Here is a 25826-nt window from a genome sequence, read left to right as displayed (position 1 = left end):
TCCACTGGCCCGTCAGGACTCAGCAGCCCAAACAAATCACAAACCAAGACCCCACCAATCCCCATTTTAGTCCCTAGCCGAACAATTTACAAGTTTACTGAGCCAGTGGAAGCCAATAAACCATCAAACTGGTTACAAAAATGGGTAGTCAATGAGCTTGGGCTAGTATATTTGCTCACCCATAAATACTTATACCAGAAATATTGCAATTAAAAAACAAGACACAGCTAGGAGGATTAACCCTTTTCAAAAGATTTATTATGTGACAACAAAATTTACACAAAGCCCTCCATAGGCAGAAAAGAGACCACACACAATATTTGTGATATGAAATTATAACTATTGTCCTTAAATTGAAAACCACAAATAGTAACAATAAGCTTCTGGATTTTAACGAACAAAACAGTTACTGGCGTTTGGTACCGTAATTCTTTAAATGAAGAATGCCTGGTCTACATGTGTTTAGTGGACAATCTTTTCCAATCAAATAGGCAATCCAAAACAGATTTAACCAGTGTTTCTGTAAATAAATTTATTATCAGTAATATATTCTCTCTTCCTAAAAGTAAATATACACAGACATAAGATACTGTTTTTTGCTGTATAGAAACTCTAGAAATTAAATAAGAAATCTCAAATAATTGAGCTTTTTCACACAAATACCAGCAAATCAAACCCATTTCAATATTTGATATTGATTTTAATATACTCTACATATGTAGAGATCAAGAAGGTTGAAAACAGACTTTGCAAACCTCCGCTGGTATTGTTTGTCAGACTATTGGCAAAGTATAAGTTTTATCAATTCATCTTTCTTCAGTTATGATACACTCTATAAGTTGTGTTTAGTTAAAATATGGTAATTTGATTATCAAAACCAAGTTTTAAATCATTACTAAAACTATTGTAAATTCCCACAATCCTAAAGATCAGGGTGGAAAACACTGAGACAAGTACAATTTATCTGGCCTTTACGCCATCTTTCTTCTCAGAACACCTATCAAGGACAGATTTTTCAAGACAAAAAAATTACCATTTCAATGAAATCGTACTTTCTGTTAAGAACACTTGCTTTCTTACAAATGACCTTAAAAGAAAAGTTTTACGGTATTTTAATTGTATATATGCAAATGAATACAAAAGAAATTGTTAGCTTAACCCTTTCACCACCATGGTTTGTCCCAAATCCATTGTTTTCTATGGTAAAGTTGGACCTGTATACAGGGAACTGGGGGTGAAAGGGTTAAGCTGTAATATCAGTAGATGAGTAGAAAAGCTGGCATGGATGGTCATTGTCAAGTGAAGTTTACCTTTTACTTTGTTGAATATTTCTTACATTTGGTGATACTCAAGTTTCATTTCCATGCATATGCTGCATCGACAAATGCTATCAACTTCACAACTTGTAGCTGAAAATATTCATACTGAGTCTTTTCTAGCAATAAGATATGGAAACAAATATCTGACAAATACTTTGTATTTAGTGACTCTTACTAGAGCCTATTCTGTTGCGGAGATCCGAAAGTAAACGTAATTGTTTGATGCAATATGTTTCCAAAGTATTACTTGTTTTATTTATGGAAGATTGCGGTGGAGTAAAACCTTAATTACATGTACCAATGAACAGCTGGGATAAGAATTAAGTTGAAGTGTAAATTCTATGTCTGCTCAGCCTAGAACCCACACTTGCATTTCCAATTGGGTTAACAGCACTCACAATGCAGGTCTGGATTCTAGACTTCGTCACCTGCCATGGTAGTTATCAGGTATGTAGCTTTGTTACAGATAACAACAGAAGTAATTTGCAAAGAATAGAGCTTACCACTAGAGTAACATTCATAAATGTGAGACAAGTTTTACAAGTGACATCATGGCATTATTTTGAATCATCCATAGTTGTCACCTACACGCCATACTTTCTCCAGGAAATGGAGCTGATGCATGCCTCTAAACTTCACTGTGCCTTCTCAAATTCTCTTTTCCACTTTTTTATCTCATCCACATTTTAATGTGAAAGCCAAATTAAATTAATCTGTCCTTTCGCTATTCTGTGCATGTAAATGTGTAAAATGTCAGAATACTAGGGAGAAAAGGTCACTGTTAATTGAGGTTTACAGCTACAGAATTGATTACAACAAAATAACAGAATAACAAATATATTTGGAAAATCTTAAACCTTGGCAAAAATTGATAACCCGTTGAAACAAACATGTTAAGCATGTCTCACTGGTAAATCTATATAAACTTTCATAGCATGAAGGCACTCTGACAAAATTCCTGTAAAAATAATCTTCCCTAAAAAGTATCTAAATGTGAATGACAGGATTTATATTTACCAAATAAACAATGACAAACAAAAGGTAATAAAAGTTTGATTATAGTTGTTAGGATCATAGCATGTCTGGGTCCAATGCACACCAGAAAGGAATTTGGAAAAGTACAAATTAAGGTTCACATAAAAATATTACAGTTAGTACATCTTTGATGGTCTGTGCGTTTTTAAAATAAACATTTCTGAAATGCTTTTTGATGTCCTGTGCGTTTTTTTAGGGCAATAATCTCTTGGAGATTTCCTGAAGCTGCATGGTAGACTTTGCTGATATTCCACCTTGATATCATTAGTCTGTTTTAGCAATGAGGTTGTTTACTGCAGGCTGCATCAGCTCTTCAACCATTACTTTCACCAAATCATGAAGTTCTCTGCGTATTGCATCTCTGTCTCTGTCAAATATATGGCAACATACTGAATTAGTACAAAGTTTGGATTTTTTTGAAATAAACTTCTGAGTAGAAGACACACATTGCAGATATTGGGATGCATATCAACAGGTTGTATGATTGACATACCAACATGTTTTGATGTATGCTTTCTCAGACTTTTATGCTGGTCCTAATTTATTCCCAACCCAGGCAATAATGTCAAGCCATACTGGGACTTGGAGAAGCACAGAAAGTCCCAATATTACCAGTCACTGAATATGAAGTAATTCACCATGAGTCAACACAGCAAACCCAACAGACATCCTTCCATCACGTTATGTAGGAACAACTGAACAAACAGCACTGCATAATTCAATCACCAAGCATAATGGTGAATTAACTGTTCTGTTGTTGCACACCCACCACTGATGTCCTCAAACTTTTATGCTATAACACCAAGCAGTCAAAATACTAAATTGGTTTAATATCAAACAGGAGCTTGTTAATTCACTCTGTTATTCAATGTTATCATGTTCATCAGAGAGACCAGGTCATACCAAACCCAGTTACTTGACAGGTTGTTAGTTATGCTGTACGTAGGCTTTAACTTTTAATGAACAGTTTCCTAGAGTCATTCTATTGAAATCATAGATGTCAGCAAAGCTTTTACTACTGATGCAGAATCAGTGTTATAATACAGTCCTTAAGACACACCTAACAATCTCTCATGTATCGCATTCCGCATTTTGCAAATGGTGAAACCAAATGGATGCAAGTCAGTGAAGACAAAAAACATCACTAAATTGAAGTTAGATATTTGTTAAGAAACATTGAAATTACATACTCCATAGAAATACAATAATACCTATACAAGACAGAACTATAAATGAAGGTCTGAGGCCAGCACAGCATTAGTCTACAACAAACTGGTCCCTAAAAACTGGTGTCATGATGTCCGGTGAATGGTTCTACTCCGGAATAAAAAGGACGCGGTGCGTTCTACAGACTTAGTACACCCAAAGAATAACGTGATGCCGGTACAAACAAACCCACATGTGTACGAACGCGTATGGAAATACACATAGGTCTATGCGCGTTTGCGCATATGGCTTTGTTTGTACCGTGGTCGATTCGAATTCTGGGTTTGGCCTATTAGAATAATGGCTATCCACATAAATCTATGTATCTCACTGAAACCCATACCCTCCTCCTTTGGACATCTCCATAGTAGATCGTACACATGTATAGTGTACAATAGCTCTGTACCACAACATGAAAGGTTTCATCAAGATTGTTAGAGCAGAACAAATTGTCAGTCAGTTCTCTTTAAAAATTCTATGGAAACTTGGTGTCCACAGTCCTAAACCTACCAGTGCTATCATTTGCTGTCATATGTCAGTGCCAGCACAAGTAATGCAACGTGTTTTTTGAGTCCCACTAATAATCAACATGCTTTGTGACAAATCGCATCAAAAAGGTCATGATATTTCCCCTGATGAATTATTCCATTATGTGTTAACACAAAACACTCCATGGCAATATCTTATTAACCTTTCCATGACATAACTTTTATGAAATTAGACATTAAAGCTCTATTAACTGTAACTATGACATGTTTTCCATTATCTTTGTAGTGTCACTACAACATGGTTTTATTCTAAAACTAAAATCATGTCAACATACCTAGTGTTCAATTTAAATTCTCAGCATATGCATCTTCAATATCTAATAACTTGTCCAGCACATGAATTTAAGTTCAGACCAGAACATTGCACTCTGTTGTGCTGGAGTTGTGGTTAAAAGGTAGACTTGCTCCAATTCTGTGACCATTTAAATATCGCAATGCAATAAATTGAGGGAATAAACTTAAGCAGACTGTTGTGTGAGTGGTAGGCTGTTGTGTTGACCGTAGGGTGAATGCGATGGCCAGCCAGAAACTGCTGCCAAGAAAAGCAACTTGGGGCCGGTCTAAAAGGCTGAAACTTTGTGTTACAACATGTTGAACAGGATAGTGGAAGAAAATGCACTCGTCTAGCATATTTACCATTATAATAAAATTACAATACAGTATTTCAAAGTTACAGCTACTGTTCCTTTAATGGTAAATGAACTCTGCAACACACAACAATGGCGTGAGTCTTTAGGTTACTCTGACTGGGTGATCAAACTTCTTACCCTTTGTTACTGTTGCAGTCTTCAAGACTACTGGACCACATGTTATCACAGATGTGTTCAGTGCAGTTCAGCAGACAGACAACAGAAGAGGGGTTTTGAGTACAATGACCGATAAACAAATGAAGGTCATAAGACAGAGTTGAAGAAGATGAGATAGTTATCAAAATGCAAAAAATAAACAAATGATAGAGATGAGAACTTTTGTGACAAGTTTAGGAAAAAGAATGAAAAAATTGAAACATGAGAATCACTTTTGGCAAAAACCACAAACTAGTGGTACAAAAATGATGTATACTAATAAATCTGCGGTAGTACCAGTATTTTAAACCTCTTACATCTCAAAGATTCAATTTTAAAAGAGAAAGTTATAAAAAACGAGGGTGTGTTTTTACAGAAATCCCCCTTTTATAAATTTTAGCAACAAGCATGTCTGAATTTTTGCAACTTAAAGGTATTCGGTCACCTGTTTTTATTAGCCAATCACAGATTTTTCCGTGGGTGGCCGCTTTTTAAAAGGGCGCCCCATACGACCAGCCATAGCATACTTAGCAGCGTCGTCTGCTTGTCCTTTGACGTATCAATAATGGAGGACCAACAGCTACAGGTGTTGGGGTAGTACGCTAAGCCCCGCCTCTTTACCATATATGGAATATGCAAATTTACGGTGACCGTGTACATTGAAAACAGGGACATGAAAGCATGGTACTTATTTCAATCTAAAACTAGTCCAGGTAAACAATGCTTTCACAAATCGGCGGTTACAGGGAATATCACACTGTGTGTCAGTTTATCCTGTAATATAGTGAGAACACATCTTTTCCATGACTCAACAAAATATTTCTATCCATTGAGGCAATAAACTTTCACAGATGGCAGAAAATGAGTATTGTGTTACTTTTCTTGAACAACTTACGTTTTACTTGGATCAGCACAAATCTCTGTATAATATTTGATCTTGGGTTCAGTGCCACTAGTGCGTAGAGTCGCCACACATCCATTCTCAAATGTAAATGTAATCATCTGACTGGATTTACTGGTTGGTAAAATCTGAAAATAAGAACAAGTACATTTCACACATCTACTTTCAACCAATCAAGTTTAGTGACACATAATCTTCTCTGAAAGTTTTGCTTTTAAAAGAAGTAATTAAGACAAGATGATTTACAGTGACAAGGGCTATTCCTGTTCTGGAAATTCCTATTTTACTTTGGGTTATTACATATGCTAAATTTTCAAAGCTTTTCGTTGATTTGCCAAGACATTCAGATTGTTCAAAACAAAAAGTAAGCATGCACATGTCTTCATGAAATTACACAGGTAGCAAATTCTTTCAATAGATTTATTAAAATTCATGGCAAACAAAGAACTGGAAAGTTGGAATAAGATGAGTACACATGTACATGCAGAATAATAGGCATAAGACATCAAAGAGTGTGGCCCTTGTATTGGTATATTGCTGTTGTTGGAATAAGTTCAGGCACGGTCCCTCCATCACCATGGTTCAGATTAAGATGTAAAACATTAGTATCATTGTGAGTCCAGATAGTTGTACATGCAATCTAAAACATTACCCATTTACTAGTGTTTGGTCAGTCAAATGTCCTTTGACATGAGTGAAAGAAAAATAAAACAACAGAAAAAATGTAAACCTGTAGAAATCTTTTGATCAACCCTTTCCCAAATTTCCATTTCTACAGTTCCAATCATCCGATTGAAAACTGTGGATTCCATAAAGTCTATTGTTGAAAGAGCAAGATGTCAAGACATGTCCAATTATGATGAAATATCAGTAACTTTGGCTACACTGTCTTTCAGAGTTCACATTAAGACATCAGTGACACTCTGATTATACAAGGACTTAAAACTACATTAATTAAAAGAGAAACTGGGTGAACAGATTTGAAAACATATCAAACTTACGGCTTTGTTGTCAGGTTGATTACTGTCATATCCCGTTGTAAGATCTCTGACTCCAATGATAGAATACGGTCCAATCTTACTTGGATGCTGCAAAACAGATCAATAAATACTGGTATGCTTTAACTCTAAGACTCTACCAACTTTACCAATCTACTCAGCAGTAAATGTTCTTATGTTTCATTGAGTTTCTTTGATACCAGGTCCTGCAACACAGTCTGGAGTCTCATGAAATTGACTGCAAACTTAACATGGTATGGCATTGACAAACCTTTACACTGTAGTGACCAACAGGCAAAGAGGAAAAGTGATACATTACATTCCCACCTATAAGAATCAAGAGTGCACATAAAATTTCAGATGTTTAAGGAGCAAACTTGCCATCTTTTGGCCATTATCTAAAGAAAAATAAATAATTCTTGAAGCTATGTAGGCACATAAGGGAGTTTGTATAGCAGTGATCAGGGGAAAATATAATGTGATTCTGCTGTATGCCAAAGTTTGCAGTTAGTTCAATTCAGTGGTTGCCAGTAAACACCTGCTTGGCTCGGTGGTGATTTATTTTGTTGTTTGAGAGACAACATTATATATTGTAGCCGAAACATGTGACTATCTGTATGTGCCCCAGGGTATGTGACCATTTACCCAACATAGCGAGGGCAAATGGTCTCCTGCCTTGAGGGTACATAGTCTCTTGTTTGGGCTATAATGTTTTTATTACATGCCTCTCTTACATCGTTTTCAATCCAAATATTAGGGTTTACATACAAATGACAATCAGAATCAATGCTTTATTTCCATATTAAATGAATATCTGTTGAAAAAATATAATGATTTTCATCATTGAATGGCACATTGATGTATTTAAATCACTGTTATGTGGTTTACTGAATTGTTTTGGTATTACTTTGTAAAACGGTATTTCCTATGTAGAACATGCAATTTTAAAATTTTAAATCCCGAAGTTGTCAAGTTGAAAATAGTTCCAGTTCACTTTCAGTCCGATGATGACTATGCGGCCTGCGGTGTTATCATAAAGTTACCATTGAATCCTATGTACCATGCGACGTTCGATATACATGTATGAGGCATGTAATAAATAACAGTGAGACCGGTTTTGAGGGCCCTGGGGAAGATAAGCATCTTTACTGAAGCTTACCAGGCTACCCTCGTTAAATAAGCTTTAATAAAATAATAAAATAAAATAAGTTACTCCGCAAAAATTAGCCACAATGAGTCTTACTAGTAAATAAAACATCTTGGCACAAACATATCGGGTTTTGTAATTACAAACACAAACTATAAATTTTGAAATGGAAAGAATTTTAGCTCTGTTGAATGATGAAGACTTGGCAGTGTAAGAGGCAATCTTTGATCTGAAATATTGGTGTTACACTCTTTGTGAAACTCAGTAACATTTGAAATGTTCCAGTGATATCTTCAACTCTTGGTCAATGATTAACATTTCATCTGCCTTGACAAAACTTTTATCTGCCCTGGACAGGCATTTATTTCTTTCTCTGTTATGAACATACCTTGCCATCTTCATATTTCCTTATTCTCTCAAACATGCTCTTCACAGTGTCTGGATCGTAGCATAGGTAATAGGAATTTTCCGAACAATGGTATCCATACCTAGTTAGAAATAACATGATACAAAAATGTAAAACAGAGAAAAGTTAATTCAACAATGAGCAGGGTGTTGTCACTTTACCCTTACAAACAAGATACGTTATCCTGCTACATCAATATCTTGCCAAATTTTTGACACAGACCCATTAAAATTCTGCAAATTATGGTTTTGCAAAATTGAAAAAATATTAAATTCTTGTTTGTTTTTGGAATAAAGAATTTGATAAGTAATGAGGATTTGTAGTTTGTACAGAGAAAATTTTTATAGATCTTACCTCTTGAATATGTCATCTAGCTGTTGTGTTAAAGTGATATTTTTAGATGCCAGGTAGGATGCCATTTCTGCAAGGATGACAGCTGCACTGATACCATCTTTATCCACTACTTGAGTTCCGTACATGAACCCTGGACATCAAATCATGATACAACTGGTATGAGTGGCGACTTTTACAGTTGTTACATGTGAAAGGGGATAATAATGTCACAGCTAAATATTGTTACATAGGAAGTTTACTTTTTTATTATTAAGGTAGTACAGGCCTTGAAAGTGAAAGACTCAAACTTCTCTCTATGAAACTTTCAACCATACTCTCACCATATCAAGAATAAAAATTAGGGGTCACCATGCAGTTTGAGACCAGAGAAAAAAAATTGCTTGACATTTACCAATACCAGTATTTGAATTTTAAAATGACCACCAACCATTTGTTGACTCTATGGGGAAAATAAAATTTTTAATAAAACTTTATTTTCAATTTCAGAAAACGAGCTGGTGAAAAGTTTTCTACACCAAGAGCTTTAAAATGAGCTCCCACGGGTGGTAGATCAGAAAAAATATTGTAAAAATTTGAGGATCCAAACATCAGTCCTTGAGGCCTATTCTACCTTAACCCTTTCACCCCCAGTTCCCTGTATACAGGTCCAACTTTACCATAAAAAACAATGGATTTGGGACAAACCATGGTGGTGAAAGGGTTAAATGGTGGATGAATATGGAAATTTCTACCAGCCAACTTTTAGCATGCCCTCGTACTCTCAAAAGGAGGAGACAGAAGGTTCACTGATCTCTGTCCTGAGCAATACAAAAGCAGTCACTGTCAGATAGTTCTGCACACTATCAAAAGCAAAGGCATTGCCCTACATGCCTATGAACAATGATGCAAACTACACTGTTATGACACCAGACATTGATGTTGACAAACAAATCTGGATTTTTGAAATGGTTCCTTGAACACTGGTATGTCAGAGCAGAAAACATGAAAAAACATGTTTTACGAAACAGCTGACTGAATACAGAATTAGCATGACAATGCACATCTTCATAAAAGCTACTTTGTACTGAAGTGAACTTTCTTGATAGCAGGGTGCACACATGACTGCTTTGAAGAAGCTAATGAATGGTGATAATTTGATATGGCTGCCTTATTTAGATAATGTAGGTATCTGCAGTACCCAGCTTACCTATGGCTTCTTCAAAGGCAAACAACACTTTCTTTCCTTGTTGCTGTAATTCACAGGTTTTATTTCCCATCCATTTGAAACCAGTCAGTGTCTCTACAAAATTGCAATCTTCCTGCTTGGCAATTGACTTTAGAATTTTGGATGACACTGTACTTGCAATCAGGTACACATCTGAGAAAAGAAGCCATATTACAGGACATCACAACCTAAAGTTTTCCATTTTACATGTTGTGGTTATATTATTGAATAAAATCTAATCCTAATTAAAAATCAATCAAGCCAATATGAAGTGGTTATCAATGTAATAAACTTATTGGGGGTCCATTCAGAATAGCCATTTCAGCCCTCTTTCTAACACTATACCTAGCACCCTGACATTTCTACAAGGTCAACTGTCCTTTGGTACTGCTCAAAATTGAATTCCATCACAGCCCTCTGTGATGGAGTGACTGTGATTTATTCATGAATTCCTACTGCTGGCACTTATGATTTGAATTTGAGGAGTGAAACAGAAAACTATAAACTTGTATGAAATATGAATTTCTTTGCCGGTTAGATCACTGGCTCAATGCCTGACATGAAAGACTGTTACAACGATAGGGAATCTATTAGAAAATGATACTGGCAACCTTTAATATTTTGAGATCAATTAAAAGCAAATTTGCAAATTTTTCAGTTTGAAATACTTGAGCTTAAGTTTTCACATTTTTTCTGTGACTCACACTCATTTTATATATAACATGGTTTCTTCCTGTTTTGCTATTTCAAAGACAATAATGGGTTTCGATTCATAGGAAATTTCTTACAAAATTTTACAATGCTACTGAAAGTGATATTAAAAGCAAAACTGTTCAAGGAGGAAAGCCAGCTAGGACCAATAAACAGTTGAGTAGAATTGAAATAGAATACAGAGTAAGACTGATACCTGACATGTTGACATCATTGCCAAACTGTTCCCTGTATGTGAGTACTGCCCACCAACCAAACAAAGCTCCGGTCTCATTTCCTGTGAAAATTTTCCAGCTTCCGTCTGGTTGTTTCTCTGCGACAGCGCATCTGTCTGCATCAGGATCATTGGCCAGAATCACCGTACTTCCATTCTCATTGGCAGTCTTTATCGCAAGGTTCAATGCACTTTTGCCTTCTTCTGGGTTAGGAAACTTGACAGTCGGGAAGTCAGGGTCTGGATCAACCTACCAAAAGACAAGCCAGTCTTTGTGTTTAATAATCCCCTTTCACCCAGCGTTCCCTCTCTACAGATTAAACGTTGCCACAGAAACACACATCAGTGTTCCAGTCACTTTGCTGGTGAAGGGGAATAACAAATTAGGTCAGTTATTGAGGTCTTTCGTTACAAGACTGTACGACCTACCGGTACTAATATTAGCAATACAGACATAGATTATTTGGAATAGTCATCAAACCACTGATCATGGTAATTGTATCTGATATCATCCACACTCAATCTGTCAGCCTAAAGGGACAGGAGCTTCAAGGTATTGGGCTTTTAATTGTCACAGTCTAGTGATCACAGGTCATACATCTCATTAGTCAGCAACTGGTTCATGGCCAAACATTGTTATCACATGGGACTTGTTGGTAAATACAAGAAACCTATGGTACTATCCACTAAAAAGGACCAAGGTAGTCATACAACACTGAAAAATAAATATGAATTAACTGTACATGGATCATGTGATCCTGGTCTTCTCTGTAAACAGGGTCATGAGCAAGAGTTATGGAAATGAAGAGAAACACACACATTTTGCAGTTTGTGATTCTGAGGGTCTTTGAAATATGTGTAGCTTCAGGTCAAAGTCAAATATGATATATTGTTCTGAAGTTGGTTTGTATTGATTGAAAGCTGACAAAAGAACAAACAACTGAAAACTTTCACATTATGTCAACAATGACAAGAAACACTCCTCTCTGATGGAAACGAGTAAAGATAGGCTTTGTAATGATCAGATGTAATACCAGATTTAAATGATACACTTGAGCAATATTCATTTACTTATACATAACTATGAATTAAATTTTACATGATAGTTTGAAACAATGAAAGTTTTGAAGAGAAAAGCCAAGCGTCTGACACTGATATATCAGTCATGTTTAGTTTTGAAGAGAAAGGCCCAGCGTCTGATGCTTGATGTCTACAACCACACCTACATGTATTGAACTCTCAAGGCCACTTCACAGCATACTATGGCTTTCTCAATGAAAGCCTGTGAGGTATGTTTACGTTCTTACCTGTTCCTTGACCAGTACCAAGGGTTCAAAACCAAACACATCAAAGGCATTGATAGCAAATTCTGTTCCAACGCCATGCATAGCCGTGTAGGTAAACTTCAATGGACTTGACTTGTTCAAAGACCTTCAGCAGAAATTAAAAGCAAACATGAAAATCTGATACTTAGAAGATTCAATTATACAGTTGTGATTCACAAAAGTTCACATGAACTTATTTAAAACTTCTGTAATTGTAACTTTGTGCAGTTCTTTTGCTCAATTTATTGATAACACTTTACTCTGTAAAGCTAAGTTGAAACACCAAATATCTAGTACATTGAAATAATTATGAACAACTTAACATGTTTTTTCAAAAATCTAATGTTCAAAGGTAGAATTAACCTTGGGGACAGATTTTCGGACTCTCAAACTTTTACAATATTCTTTTGGCCTACTACTTGTGAAGCTGTGGGGGCTCATTTTGAAGCTTATGGAGTAGATAAAAGTTTACCTAACTTAATTTTGTGAAAAACAGGAATTTTATTTTCCCTGATAGAGTTGACATAAATGTCAGTAAATACTGGGTAATTTGTTTCTGTAAGTAGCAAAATTTGCAACATAACCACTGATTTTTATTCTTGATTTTGAAAGAGAATGGTTGAATGTTTCCTAGAGAAAAGTTTGTGCAAGTTTCATTTTTGAGGCTTTAATATGAAAATGAAAAATATTCTTTGTTTCAACTAATTGAAGATACTTCAGATGACCTGTCCATATCAATCAGGAGTATAGTAATGCCAGTAACCCTGGGTTTTTCTGTAGCCTTCCATTTTGCTTAAATCAGTTGTGAATGCAATGACTGTATGATTTATTAATCAAGAACAGTTGCTGGCTTTAATAAGTCAAGTATGATTTATCTGTTTTATTAACCTTTCTTGTTACTGTAGGGGCAGAAAAATTAGATTAACACATACAATGTTTTCTGGGCATATTGTAGAGTCTTAAAAAACACTACACACACTGATACATACCTGTGTCTGCAGTGGATTTGAATATCTTTGTAGTAGTCATCATAGACTTCACGGAAGGGATCCTTACACAGGGGACTTGTCTCAGTGATTGATGTATCCCAGGAGTTACTCCATGGTGATAAATTATTGTCAATGCAAGATGCTATTCCCCCATCATGCGGTGGAATAATCTGAAAATATACGAGGCAATGTCTTAATCTGAATGGCCCCCGGGCTGAACAGATTTTCTGATTCTTAAAATATACCAATGCTGTGGTAGTCTGAAGCTCAGTGAGACTCACTTTGAAAAAGTTGAAAATTCAAGTATTCCCATTGAAGCTTACTAAGAGAATGGTGGCAATTTGAAATTTTAAGTATTGGTAAAAATACTAGTGTGTTATATGCACCTATACTATTGAAATATTTTTCAAAATTTTAGCACATGTGGCTTATTTACTGGATTTCTTTTTCATTCAGATATCATGTATTTCTATAACGAAATGACATAAAATAACATGAAGCACCATACAGAGAAGTAATACAACATTGATTCTGGTTGCTGATGGAATATTTTTGAATGAAAACATAAAACAAACAAAAGAAAAAAGAAAGCTACACGTAAAGCTACTCTCTCATTTTGTTCTTAAATTAGGGAAAAATGTTGAAATGTTCTAATCATGTCATATCTCAAATTTATTTTAGTGAAATGTACAGAAATCCAGGTACATGTTGGCAAAATCTGAAGGAAAAGAATATACAGTGGCTTGTACATCATTTTGTGATAAACAAATTAAAATATGACTCCATGCATCTGAAATAAACAAGTTTTTCAAAACTGTAAGATTCTAAAGTTGATACCAGAGTGGCGGTGACAAATACTATCAGCTGTTTACTGTCAGTGGGAAAAAAAGATGTTCCTGCACACAGTAAACATTCAGGACAACATAATCCCATACAACAGCTGTTTCTCTTCATCATGAATGCACTCAGCTCACATTCCAATAATTATTTCTCACATCAACACAGCGGGTTGTGACTCAATTCATATCAGATTCATTTTCATCTTTATGTACTGGTCTTGGTTATAAAATTATACACGTATCATATAAATCCTTTTCTTAAATTAACCCCACTTCACGATTTGAATCACTGATAAAGTGTATTGAAATGTGAATTTCATTTCTTCAAATTAGACTGCTTTTGAGTTAAAAGTATATGACATATTTTTATTTTTATTTCAAATATACAGCTCGGAACTGCAATCATCCACATTATTGAAAATTTATATAGGCAATGAATGAGCTACGAATAGTTTATAATATCTATAACAAATAGTTTATCATACTTATAAAACACATACTGTCACAAATAGCAAACCATGATTACTGTATCAATTTTATCAAGACCACAAAAAATCCACATTGGCTTGTAAACAGGCTGCATGTTGACATTGATTTCTCTAATCAATGATACACTTCAGATGTCATCGGCAATTTACTGTAAAGTACAAGTACTTGAGTATATAGTGCAATTAATTAGAAATACGGGAAGTTCTAACATTTCTGATATACGTACATTTCCACTATCAAGGGTCTGTCATTGTGGACTCTGTTCTTGTCTTATTCTACAAGCACCTTTAACAACATATATCTGTACATTTGTACAGGAAGGCCTACAAAGCATACATGTAAGACTTGTTTTGTAAAGCGCCTATGGATATATTGCACAATACAGTATAAATTTATCATTTACTATTCCTTTCTTGTACATTTTTCAATTTACTGAAATTATGGGTCTGTAGAATTTTACTAAGAAATTATATTGTCAGCAAGGAGAAAGTTGAATTACAACACAAATGGATGTACAGAATGACAGTGACTTACCTGAGCTCCATTGTCCCAAAATACTTTGTAGCCATTGTCACCCTTTGGATTATGTGAGGGTGTTATCATGATACCAACGGCACAACCATATTTTACCACCCCATATGGCTGAAAAAATGTCACAGAGACTTTAGTATTTATGCAAACATGATAGATATAAATCAAGTGTAAAAATAACTAACTTGTTTGGCAAGAATTCCAAAAGTATGTCAGACGGTTGGCCAGCAATTTTCCAAGCCACTTAGATTAATGAGAATACAATCAGTAATGACTGAGATACTTAAGTAATGAAAACCAATTTAGTCAGTACCATATATAACCACATTCACTAAAATTGGTTGACATAATGAGATTTACTCATAAAAATTCTTCAGATTACATTTAGCGTAAATTCATGATATCACAGTCAAAATACCATATTCCGATTTGATCAAAATTTCATTCTTCGAAAAAACACATATTTTCTAGTGAACAGAATAATCAATGCATATGTGTTGCAGGGGAAGAAAGTTAGAATATATCACCAGACTTGAAAACTAATATCTCTTAATTGTGCCATACAACAATGGTACAATGTTAAGTAAAGCAATGAAATTTATACTCACCACAAATGGTGTTGGTGTAATCTGTGAGAACAGGTAGACTGGAACACCTGCATGAAGGAATATGCATGCAGACAGCTCTGCAAACCTACAAAGACACAAAATCCTTGATATCAGAAACAATACTTGTAACTCATCATAACTCTGTGAATACTGTCAATGAAATGAAAGCTGGCAGTTCATGCACAGATAGGTTTTATCAACGGAAGATCAAATTCAAAAATACACATCTTTGTGAATAGTTGCATATAATTCTACAATTTGCTGACACTGTCATTACTTTTGCTTTCAGTATAATACTGGTCATAGTATCTGAAGATATATGTATTCAAGTGAATGACCAACTCTGAATCATACTCCTACAGATGGAAGTAGAGCCGATGTGTATGCCTTTTACATGAAAATGATCTTCTTACCTCTTACTGTTATATCTATGGTCATAACTTATGACAGCTCCTTTGTCTTTCAAAGAATCAAACTGTTGTTCAAGATACCGAAGAAGGCCCTGAAAATCATGAAATACATATTGTTTGTGGTGTGCTTTTGATGTTTAATATACTTATGTCGAACAAAACAAATGTCTGCTGAGTTGTCCCTTGCAGGTTTTATGACCTGTGAAAGTCGGTGATCATGGACAAAGTCATAAACTATTGATTATTGACTATTGCTGATATTGATTTGATAGTGAACATTATCAAAAACAATAATCGACTTTCAAGAGATCTTCCTTCTTCAGCATACTGTGACAAGATACTCTGCAAAACTTAATGCTGAAAGAGTTTCACACACTGTCACTGCATCAGTAAAATTCTTTACAGGCATTGCTGATATGAATGTATATGTCACAAAATTATGGTATGGCATATGAAATTAGGCCTTTGGAATCACTGAATATCATGTCCTAGATGGAAGGAATTTAGGAAAGGTTGGTTGTGAATGCCTGTAATTAATGGTAATCCATTGAAACAGTAAAGTCCACAACAACAACTGTTATTATAAAGCTCGTTTGTATCATGAAACATCAATCAAGATTCATGAAAGGTTTAATTAAATCTTTAGAGGCTGGAATCCTAGCAGACTTATCCAAAAACCATAGTGTTCACATTACACAATGTAAGAGAGTAAATTAATGTTTACAATTGTCACATCAAATTTAGTTGGGGAAAAAAATCACTTTTGAGTTCATCAAAGTTATCTCTCACAAGTTCTGCATGATTTTATATGCATGTCTTCCCTTTAATCCCTATCAAAAGGTCTCAATACAGTTTTATTTCTATCATCAATTACTTTGATCTCAATCTGTACTGCATTTGAAGATGTCACAAAATTCAATTTGGTAAAAGGTAGAACATATCTCAATGAAAGTTTTTGTACATTCAAATTTTAACAAAGTTTCTGGTGTACTGCTTATACAGACTCATTTTGAAGTCCTTGGAGCAAGTGAAGTTTTCACAATTTTATTTTTTTGTGAAAAATGCAAATTTACAGATTGATTTAAGGTAGAATGCACCCCAGGGACAGATATTTGGAATCTAAAACTTTTCCCAATTCTTTTCTGATCTACCACTTGTGGGGGGGGGGCTCATTTTGAAGCCCTAGGAGAAAGAAAAACTTTCACTGTCTTAGTTTTTCAAAAATTTTATTTGCCTCATAGAGTTAACACAGGGATGGCATCCATTTTGAATTTCAAATATCCGTATATCGTGGATAATTTGTTTCTCTACTTTGAATTTCAAATACTAGTATTAGTACATTTTGGATAAACTCTAATCCAAAGATTTGCATAATATCATTGAACCCTGATTTTTGATGAAAGAGAATGGCTTGACGTTTCCTTAAGGGAAGTTTCAGTAAAAGATACAACTTTCTGGTTCAGCGCATATACCAGGTTAATTCTTTGAACCCATTTCCATGATGACAGTGATATGAACAGAACATAGTTGTACCACATACTGTATTCCATGATAAGCAACATATCATAATAAGTTGGTTATCAAAATATAAGCAATGCAACAGTTGGCCCTGATGTGAATGGACATTACGTGACAGCAATTGATTGATGGTAAAACAATATATAAATAGGTAGCCTCATTTGAACTGTACCTGTGTACTCTGTATGACAGTAAGGTCATTCATACGCGAATATCCAGCACCCATTGGGGCACGTAGACCTGTCAATCAAGATATGACAAAACATAATTTAGTATACATATCATAAAAATAGTATGATTTCATGCATGTTACAGATCAGGACTTTGGAACACAAATGTGATCAATCATATATATTTGGTTTTAATTTTTTCCTTTAATGTTTTACCTTGCTTAATTTTCAGATGTCAAATTACATTTTAAGATTTGACTTTGCATGGAATAACTGTAGATTCCCATGCCTTGATGAGTTAACATGGCCCAAAAAATGTCAATATTTAGTGTTCAAAATGTTTTATCTAGCAGCCCCAGGACTTAATTTGAGGTCAAATGTAACTTGATTCTTCACCTTATGTGAAGTAAACAGTTTGTAATTTGATAGGCTGACCTACAAAGCAACCTAATTTGTTTGTGAGACATTTTAACACATGCTGCTCCATACTTCTTTGAATATGAGGTTGTATAAAGACCAAAATTAGTGTACCCTGGTTTGGCATATCAATGACGCACGAACCAATTTTCATTGTTTGTGTAATAATATACAATGTTTTCAAAACAGCTAACCTGAGTGGCATCACCTGTGTCCACCACATTCTTCCTATATGAAACCATCGGGTGTAATACGATGGATAGATAAACTTCTAGCAAGTGTATTATTTGACAAGGTTTTGCTTGTGACTGTACATTATTCCCATCATAATTTGAATAAGATATTGTTAAGGTGCTATCACATGAATTTATGGGTACTATATATGATATTAAAAACTATCTACTGTTGATTGACCAATCAGAGTGCTCAATTCAGGGTGTTTTATTTACTCATAAAGCCTTGGTCACCAAATTCCAGAAACGAATGACAGCGCCGTAGTAAAGTACTGTCCAATCAAAAGTGAACATGTCATATTCTGTAGACATCTGGTACGTTTTAATATTCAAATTTGGTAATACAGCGGAAACCAGCTGCAACACAAAATCTGCTGTGCCCTAGGGCATTTATATAATGTGCCCTAGGGCATTTATAGGATGTTCCATTACATTGGAAGGCTATTTCACAAATAAAAGTTTTAATTCATATCCTAAACATGTTACATTGACAAAGGGGACGGTTGACGTAAACACATTGAAAACGAAAATATATCAGTTAGGAGCGATAGTTTTTAAGTCGGATAAAACCCTCGTACTCGGGCTCTTCTGGTATATAAAGTCCAACCCTACGATAAAATGTCTCGGCCTGCGGCCTCGACATTTTATCGTTGGGTTGGACTTTATATACCAGAAGAGCCCTCGTACTCGGGCTTTATCCTATACTTATTTTCAATTATATTACCATGTCATGCCCGTCGCATTTTGATTGGGCGAGCTGAACCACGTGACTGACCACAAATACACAATGGTTTGTTTACATGCCCGTGAATATGAATAATAAGATTAACAACTAAAAGTATCGTAACTTTACAGCTCAAACGTAAATCATAATCAATCACAAAATAAAATGGAGCACTTGTAGGTCGGGTTGAGATACTTTTTTCTGAAAACATCTCCGGATTTGCCAATTTTTTTATAGCGTGCGTGACAGTGCATCGCGTATTGCTCAGTTTCTGGGGCCCAGTTGTCGTTCGCTCCTGAAATTTTCGGAAATTTTGACGGTTTTCTTGGGTTCGCTGATAATATAATGGAAATAACAGACTCTGCTCTGACCATTAATGTTTATTTGTGGGCGAGGGCTCGAGGAAAGCCAAATTAACGGGCTCGGCAAGCCTCGCCCGTTAATTTTTGGCTTTCCTTTCGCCCTTGCCCACAAATAAACGTTAATGGTCAGCGCGTCGTCCGTTATTTCTATAACGTCCAAATATGGTAAAATTGATGATAAACAATTTCAAATCATAATAAGTCTGTGGATATTGGTAAAACTGAATTGCATAAACTCCACTTATTATATGTACTCATATAACATAATTGCGGTATTAAAAATTGGACATTAATAAGTTTGAAGAAAGTTTGTAGAGTAATGTCCCAAGAGTAATCTCTTTAAAAGGTCTTTTTCAAATTAACCTACCTGCTGTACCAAATGTCAATCTTTTTTCAAGTCTCTGCTTCAGTTCACCGACATCTTTCTTCACAGCCAGGTCCAGCATCTCTTGTCTTGTTTCAGGATTCTGTATCAAAAAGATTAACACTCGGTTACTTAAAAGTAGCATTCTGAACAAAATTTGTTTTCTCAATCTTTGAGAAACTTTTTGAATGATAAACACATTTATATTAAAGGTAGAATGCACCTTGGAGGATATATTTGGTCTTTCAAATTTTTACAATTCTCTTCTGATCTACCCCTTGTGGGAGCTCATCTTAAAGCCCTTGGAGGAAGAAGAATTTTTCAAAGTCTTACTTTTTTGATCATTGAACGCTTTATTTTTCCCCACACCGTCGACACAGGGATGCCAGCCATTTTGAATTTCAAATATCGGTAAATATTAGATATTTTGTTTCCATAGTACCAAATTTTACACTGTGACCGCTGACTTTTATTCTTGATTTCCAAAGAGAATGATTTGAAGTTTCCTAAGTATTTCAATTTCCAGGCATGTACTACATTAATATTTAAATTTATCATTATTTATTAGAATTTAAATTAATTTTAGACATTTGCTATCTATATAGTTCTTTTCAAACTGAGAAAGTACTTTGTTTTTGACACACTCACTTCATGAGTCCCAATTAGCCTTCATGGCTAATAATGGGCTTGAAGAAATGCATGTTTGGAAAACAGTTAAATGAAATGGGGACACAACATTGCTTACCTTAATTAACGGTGATTTTTATCAAAATTACTGTGACATCTCGACTAACTGATTATAACTACATGTCTTTGATTGTCTCATTGTTGGCTGTTCATGATAAAGATTTGTACACATCAATGATTTGGGATACATTTGCATTTTTCAATCTAAAAAATACATTTTTCTCACAAAAAAAAACATTTTTCTTACAGAGGCACAAAGGCATAGATCACTTAACAATCATATTAGATTCACAAAGTAGAAAATTTTAAATTAGCATGTACAAATTAAATCTCATGATGTTATACCAGTGACTAAACATGCATACACTTTCTATACTGTCAAGGTTACAGTGGTACAGTGTAGGTCAAGGTCCATGCACACATCCCCAACTGACGACAGTGAGCACTTCTAAAATCATATTTTCTATGAAATGTCACTAAAAAGTTTTCATAGATTGTTTGTTGGTTTAAAATCAGACAAACTTACTTCAGAAACAAGTTTGGTAGTGACTGACAAAATATTATTTGGGTTTCTGCTTGTCAAATCATAAAACAATAGCGTTAACATTTTTGAATCAAATGGTGAAAATATAAGAAATGACATAGCATATAGACAGACATACTATATAGGTTCAGTGTACATTTTTGATAAAAATCATCTTTACTAAACATACAAACATACAAAGACACACACACACACATATATATATATATATATATATATATATATATATATATATATATATACGAAGTATGCAGTTCAACTTGTCCGATACAAAGTGCTCAATACAAAAGTAGAGCGAGATATTTAAGGGTTGCTGGAGAATTGATTTTACAATTTCATCTCTACAACGTTGTTTCGTGAGTTGCGAGACTCACTCATCAGGAGACTAGACTGGGAGACTATATATATATATATATATATATATATATATATATATATATATATATATATATATATATATATATATATATATATATATATACACATATACACCTGTACATCTTATTATTTATTTGTTTATTTAATTATTGTCTCATATTTCCTACCAAGTGTAAATTTCTAAAGATCTGCTATCTTTAATTTGAGTGACTAAGATGGAAATATCAAGTTCCATCAGCTATCTTTGGAACTTTCTGAATATTGAAATGACATTCCTAGCATCGGCTTAGCTCTCATTAACTTATCATATTCAGTTCAAAATGTCACTCTACCAAAGGTTAATCAACACAGCTAGCTAGCTAACAAGTACTATAGCAGTTAACTGGTACCTTTCCTCATCACACAAGTATTTCTACATTTCAGAAATCTGACTTGGAAAATTTGGCTGCAATATTTACCATAGAACAGTTTTGAGATATATGACCTCATTGAATATTCAGATTAGGCCAAAGTAATTAAATTCTTTGTTTTGTGTCCCCACCCGCTTAGGCTTTAAGGTTTTCATGAAAAACACACACAGTGTATTTGAATAGGAAATTTTAGGACATACCCGCTTAGCTTTTTTGAAATAAAATTTTGTTACAATTTTTTATTTGCTGCAATCAAATTACATTGTGTTTTCTTGTGTGTTTTTCAGCCGCTTAGACGCGTACCTTTTTCCGTTTTGAGTGGATGCAAAACAAAGAATTTAACTACTTTGGCCCTACTTTCAGTTTGCGCTTTACATACACAACATCCACTTTTATTGAAAATGTGTAATCTAGATTGTTATGATTATTTACCAATTTAAATTATGAACAGAACAATTGATCCACACATTGTATGTGGATCTAACACAACATGGCAGTATTGGAGTTATCATATTTCCTAAATTCTAAAATAATTACTTTGCATGTTATTTGAACTATGACTAGAACTGACTTTCTAGTCTAGTAACTTATACATGCAGCAAAAACTGGTGATAAAAGATACACTTCAATTTCTTCTTTCCTGTAACATTGTTGAGGAGCAATTGAAAAGAAAAATCCAAATAGCACATTGCAAACTTTGGTTCACAACTTTCTAAGTGCTCAACTTCCTTCCATTCACTGCAACCATGTTTATCACTACACTGCAGCCATGTCCATGGATAACTTCCTCTGACTACTAGAATACCTTTCCCTTATCTATATAGTTTGCTTGATGAATAAATGCATGAAAACATAATGCTCAATGCTCCGTACCCAGAATGCTTTACTTAAACTTATAAATATCAGCAATTGCCTTATAGTCATGAAACGATGCAAAAATAATTTGGGAAGATCTACACATGCAATACAACTGGACAAACCTGAGAATAAAATTCTGTAGCGAGCACCAAAATATTTTATGAGTAAAATGCAACAAATTCAGTAAACACAAGTACACACACATATATATACATGAAGACGTGCAGACTAAAATGACAGTATCCACACTCCAGGGTGCTTGATTAGGCAAAAGGAAATAAATGATTCAATAAAAATATCATTTTGGCATTTTGGTATTATTTTCATTTTGCATAACAACATTCTAAAGTGCCAAATTTTCTTTACTATCAGTAAGAGTAATAGACCTGGTGAGGAAATGGTTATTATAGACAGCCCACCAATAAGTGTTTCAATGATAAACAATTGTATTCAAATGATTCCAAGAGCACAATAGTCTGGTTGCTGAGACAAGGTCATTCATATCTTGTTGACTCAAAATGTGTGCCTTTTTTATGCATTGTGGTTATTTATCTCATATAAAGTTTTCTGAAATCCAATAATGCAATTCATTAAATAGCCTCACTTTGGTTTTCAATTCTTTCTACGTGGATATGGACATGTGTTAGTTGTAAATGGTCAATTGCATAGGTTCTCACTGTATATTCAGACTTAAACATGGTATTTTGCTTAACAGATCATCAATAAAAAGTTTCTGTATCAAAAAGCTGCACACATTTCACTTCACCTCTTGGCCTAGCTCACCGTGAACAAACAGAGAATGCTTCTTTGACATGATTACATTTATAATTGGATTTCTACACAAACATTGACATATTTTACAACTGTCTTGGCCAGCAATAGCAGTCAACATGAAAATTTTGCCCAATTACAATTTGATTTGTCTTTTTTTGAACATCTTTTAAATATCGATGTAACACTACTGTTTATAAAATTGGACAGACTGCATACTTTCAGTCACCAGGGTTCATACACTACAGATTAAACTAGATCATGGTAGATAAAATTAAAATGAATTAAAATCACAGGCTGGTTTGGATTTCAAAGTTGTGATCCTTGCCATTGCCCCTCAATAAGATTATTATAACACTGCTTATTGCCCATCAATAAGATTGTAACACGTATCCTTACTGAAAACCCTGACTAAAGAGTTACAAATCACAAGATTTGACAGTCAACAACACCATGGCTATCTGGCATGCAGCCATCAGTAGTATTCTTAGTTTATCTCTGATAAGAATATCATTGGTTGGGTTGATAATGTCCTACATTCATTCACTTCTAGAAACACTGCGATTGGCCGATTTCATAACAGAGCATGCTACATACACGTGGTGGCTGATGAAGTTTTCTATGATTTATCATCATGTTATTTGCTTTGAACCTAGTGTTGTGATATTGCACCATACAATTACCCTTTGCAATTTTCTTTGCAAATTTTTCCGTCATTTATAGTAAAGAAACAGTAGGTTTGAGGTTTGAGAATCCCTTTGTCATGTTTCCAAAAAAGTTTACACACCTATGCAAATATAATGATTGACCACCAACAAAATTTTCACGCTGCATATGCAACAACACTTCATTTAAGATAGTGATGTTATTTTCCTATTTCACCTATATGATATTATAAATTTCCTTTCTTGTTCAATAAAGCACACATAAAATGTTCTCACACGAAAAGTAAGAATTAGGAGAATACAGAGGTGTGGTCTGTTGTTATTCTGTGGCTAAAAGTTTCCATCATAGGATTTCAATCTGCAAATGACTAACATTGCTATTGTAGGAATTTTGTTGTACACTGACATGTTTCTGACATGAACAGTTTCCAAAACAATGGCCAGGCCTAGGTGAGTGTTCTAGACTGTTTCCAACAATCGACATCCATTACGTTAATTCTAATTTCAGCAATTGTCCCTCTAGGGTTCCTGTTTCAGCCATTGTCACTCTCTCGGCTTGGGTGTAAGTTTTCAATTGGAAGAAAACTATCCATCCCTGGGTTGTTTATAAACACTTCAAGTTGCACAGACCACGAGACTTCATTGTTCTTGTGAAACAATAGAGCATTACCAGCGACCAAAGGAAGGGTGAAAGTGATACAATAATACCATACCAATTGGCTGGAAAAGGTTTACAACAGTACGGGGGGATTGACTTCAACAGCAATATTGCATCACTGATCAGAATAATACAGAATCATCAATAATACATCAGAATAAACTGTCTAGCAATCAAATCTCCCCATCAAGACACACGACGACATATCAGATTGTACAGTGCAGTGATCATGCAAACATAGTAAAACTTTGCGTGTTGCAGTTCGTACAGGTACGCGTGTCAGTTCAAGACTGGCGCTGGCATGCAATAGCAACACGAATGTCACCAACATTCTGCATGATATTCTGATGACCTGCACGTGATCTATAAATTCGGTTGTTCGAAAAAAGGCAAGTAAGTCCATGTGCCTCTTTGACGAAGCGAATTTTTCGTCTAAACTGAACGCAAAATTCACTGCCTGGCGTTAGTCTCCAAAGCACACCTCTAACTCAGTAACTATTTAATTTTACAATTCCAGTTGCAGACGGCAAACATAATAATATAACTACTGTGCACTAGTAAGAATCATTTACCTTGTCCCACTCCAGCCACTGCTGAACCTTCTTGTCCAAACCGACACAGCCTGTGTCAATTGTTATGTTCTCGGTCATAGTGATTACGGACTGCGTCCACTTCTACAATTTACAAACGTAACTCGTATAATAAACTGTTAACACTTTCAGAGAAGCCACTTGCAATGATCAATACCGTCCGCCAGATCGAGGGAACATCCGATCATTGACGAAATATTCCCAGTGTCAGTGGAAATGTTTATATTTAGACGAGAATTTCTTCGATAATAGTGCACGTTGACGGTCGCGAAATGAGGTGTAAACTTCTCCATGCGTTTACACACAGACGATACGTGTCGCTGTTGCTCGCTCTGTTGCTTGTAGATGATGATGCATGAATGCTGAACAGCAGGAATATCGTGCGAAGTGACCTACTTTCAGCTGTGACGTCATTATCGCTAAATGGTACGCCTTTAGGTCAATATCGTAAACATTTC

General features: G+C 34.9%; 1 protein-coding gene across 2 annotated transcripts; it reads right to left on the bottom strand.

The window, feature by feature from the left end:
* Positions 1-236: 236 nt before the first annotated feature.
* On the bottom strand, positions 237-25783 carry LOC139130760 (phosphopentomutase-like). 2 transcript variants are annotated; one of them, XM_070696550.1, is made up of 17 exons: positions 25351-25719; positions 19811-19910; positions 17710-17777; positions 16023-16111; positions 15610-15694; positions 15005-15112; positions 13143-13312; positions 12136-12259; positions 10811-11078; positions 9886-10056; positions 8700-8829; positions 8328-8427; positions 6796-6882; positions 5789-5922; positions 4876-4902; positions 1250-2721; positions 237-1160 (listed from the first exon to the last, which is right to left on the bottom strand). In XM_070696550.1, exons 1-16 carry the CDS (start codon positions 25426-25428, stop codon positions 2619-2621), a joined length of 1842 nt encoding a protein of 613 aa, XP_070552651.1. In that variant the 5' UTR covers positions 25429-25719; the 3' UTR covers positions 237-1160; positions 1250-2618. The 2 variants fall into 2 exon arrangements, with proteins under 2 accessions (XP_070552651.1, XP_070552652.1); XM_070696551.1 differs by lacking the exon at positions 4876-4902 and having other exon boundaries at positions 25351-25783.
* Positions 25784-25826: the final 43 nt, after the last annotated feature.

The sequence above is a fragment of the Ptychodera flava genome, chromosome 4, assembly GCF_041260155.1.
Source record: "Ptychodera flava strain L36383 chromosome 4, AS_Pfla_20210202, whole genome shotgun sequence".
Classification (NCBI taxonomy): domain Eukaryota; kingdom Metazoa; phylum Hemichordata; class Enteropneusta; family Ptychoderidae; genus Ptychodera; species Ptychodera flava.
Note: the sequence above shows the minus strand (reverse complement) of the source record. Positions and strands in the feature narration are given on the sequence as shown.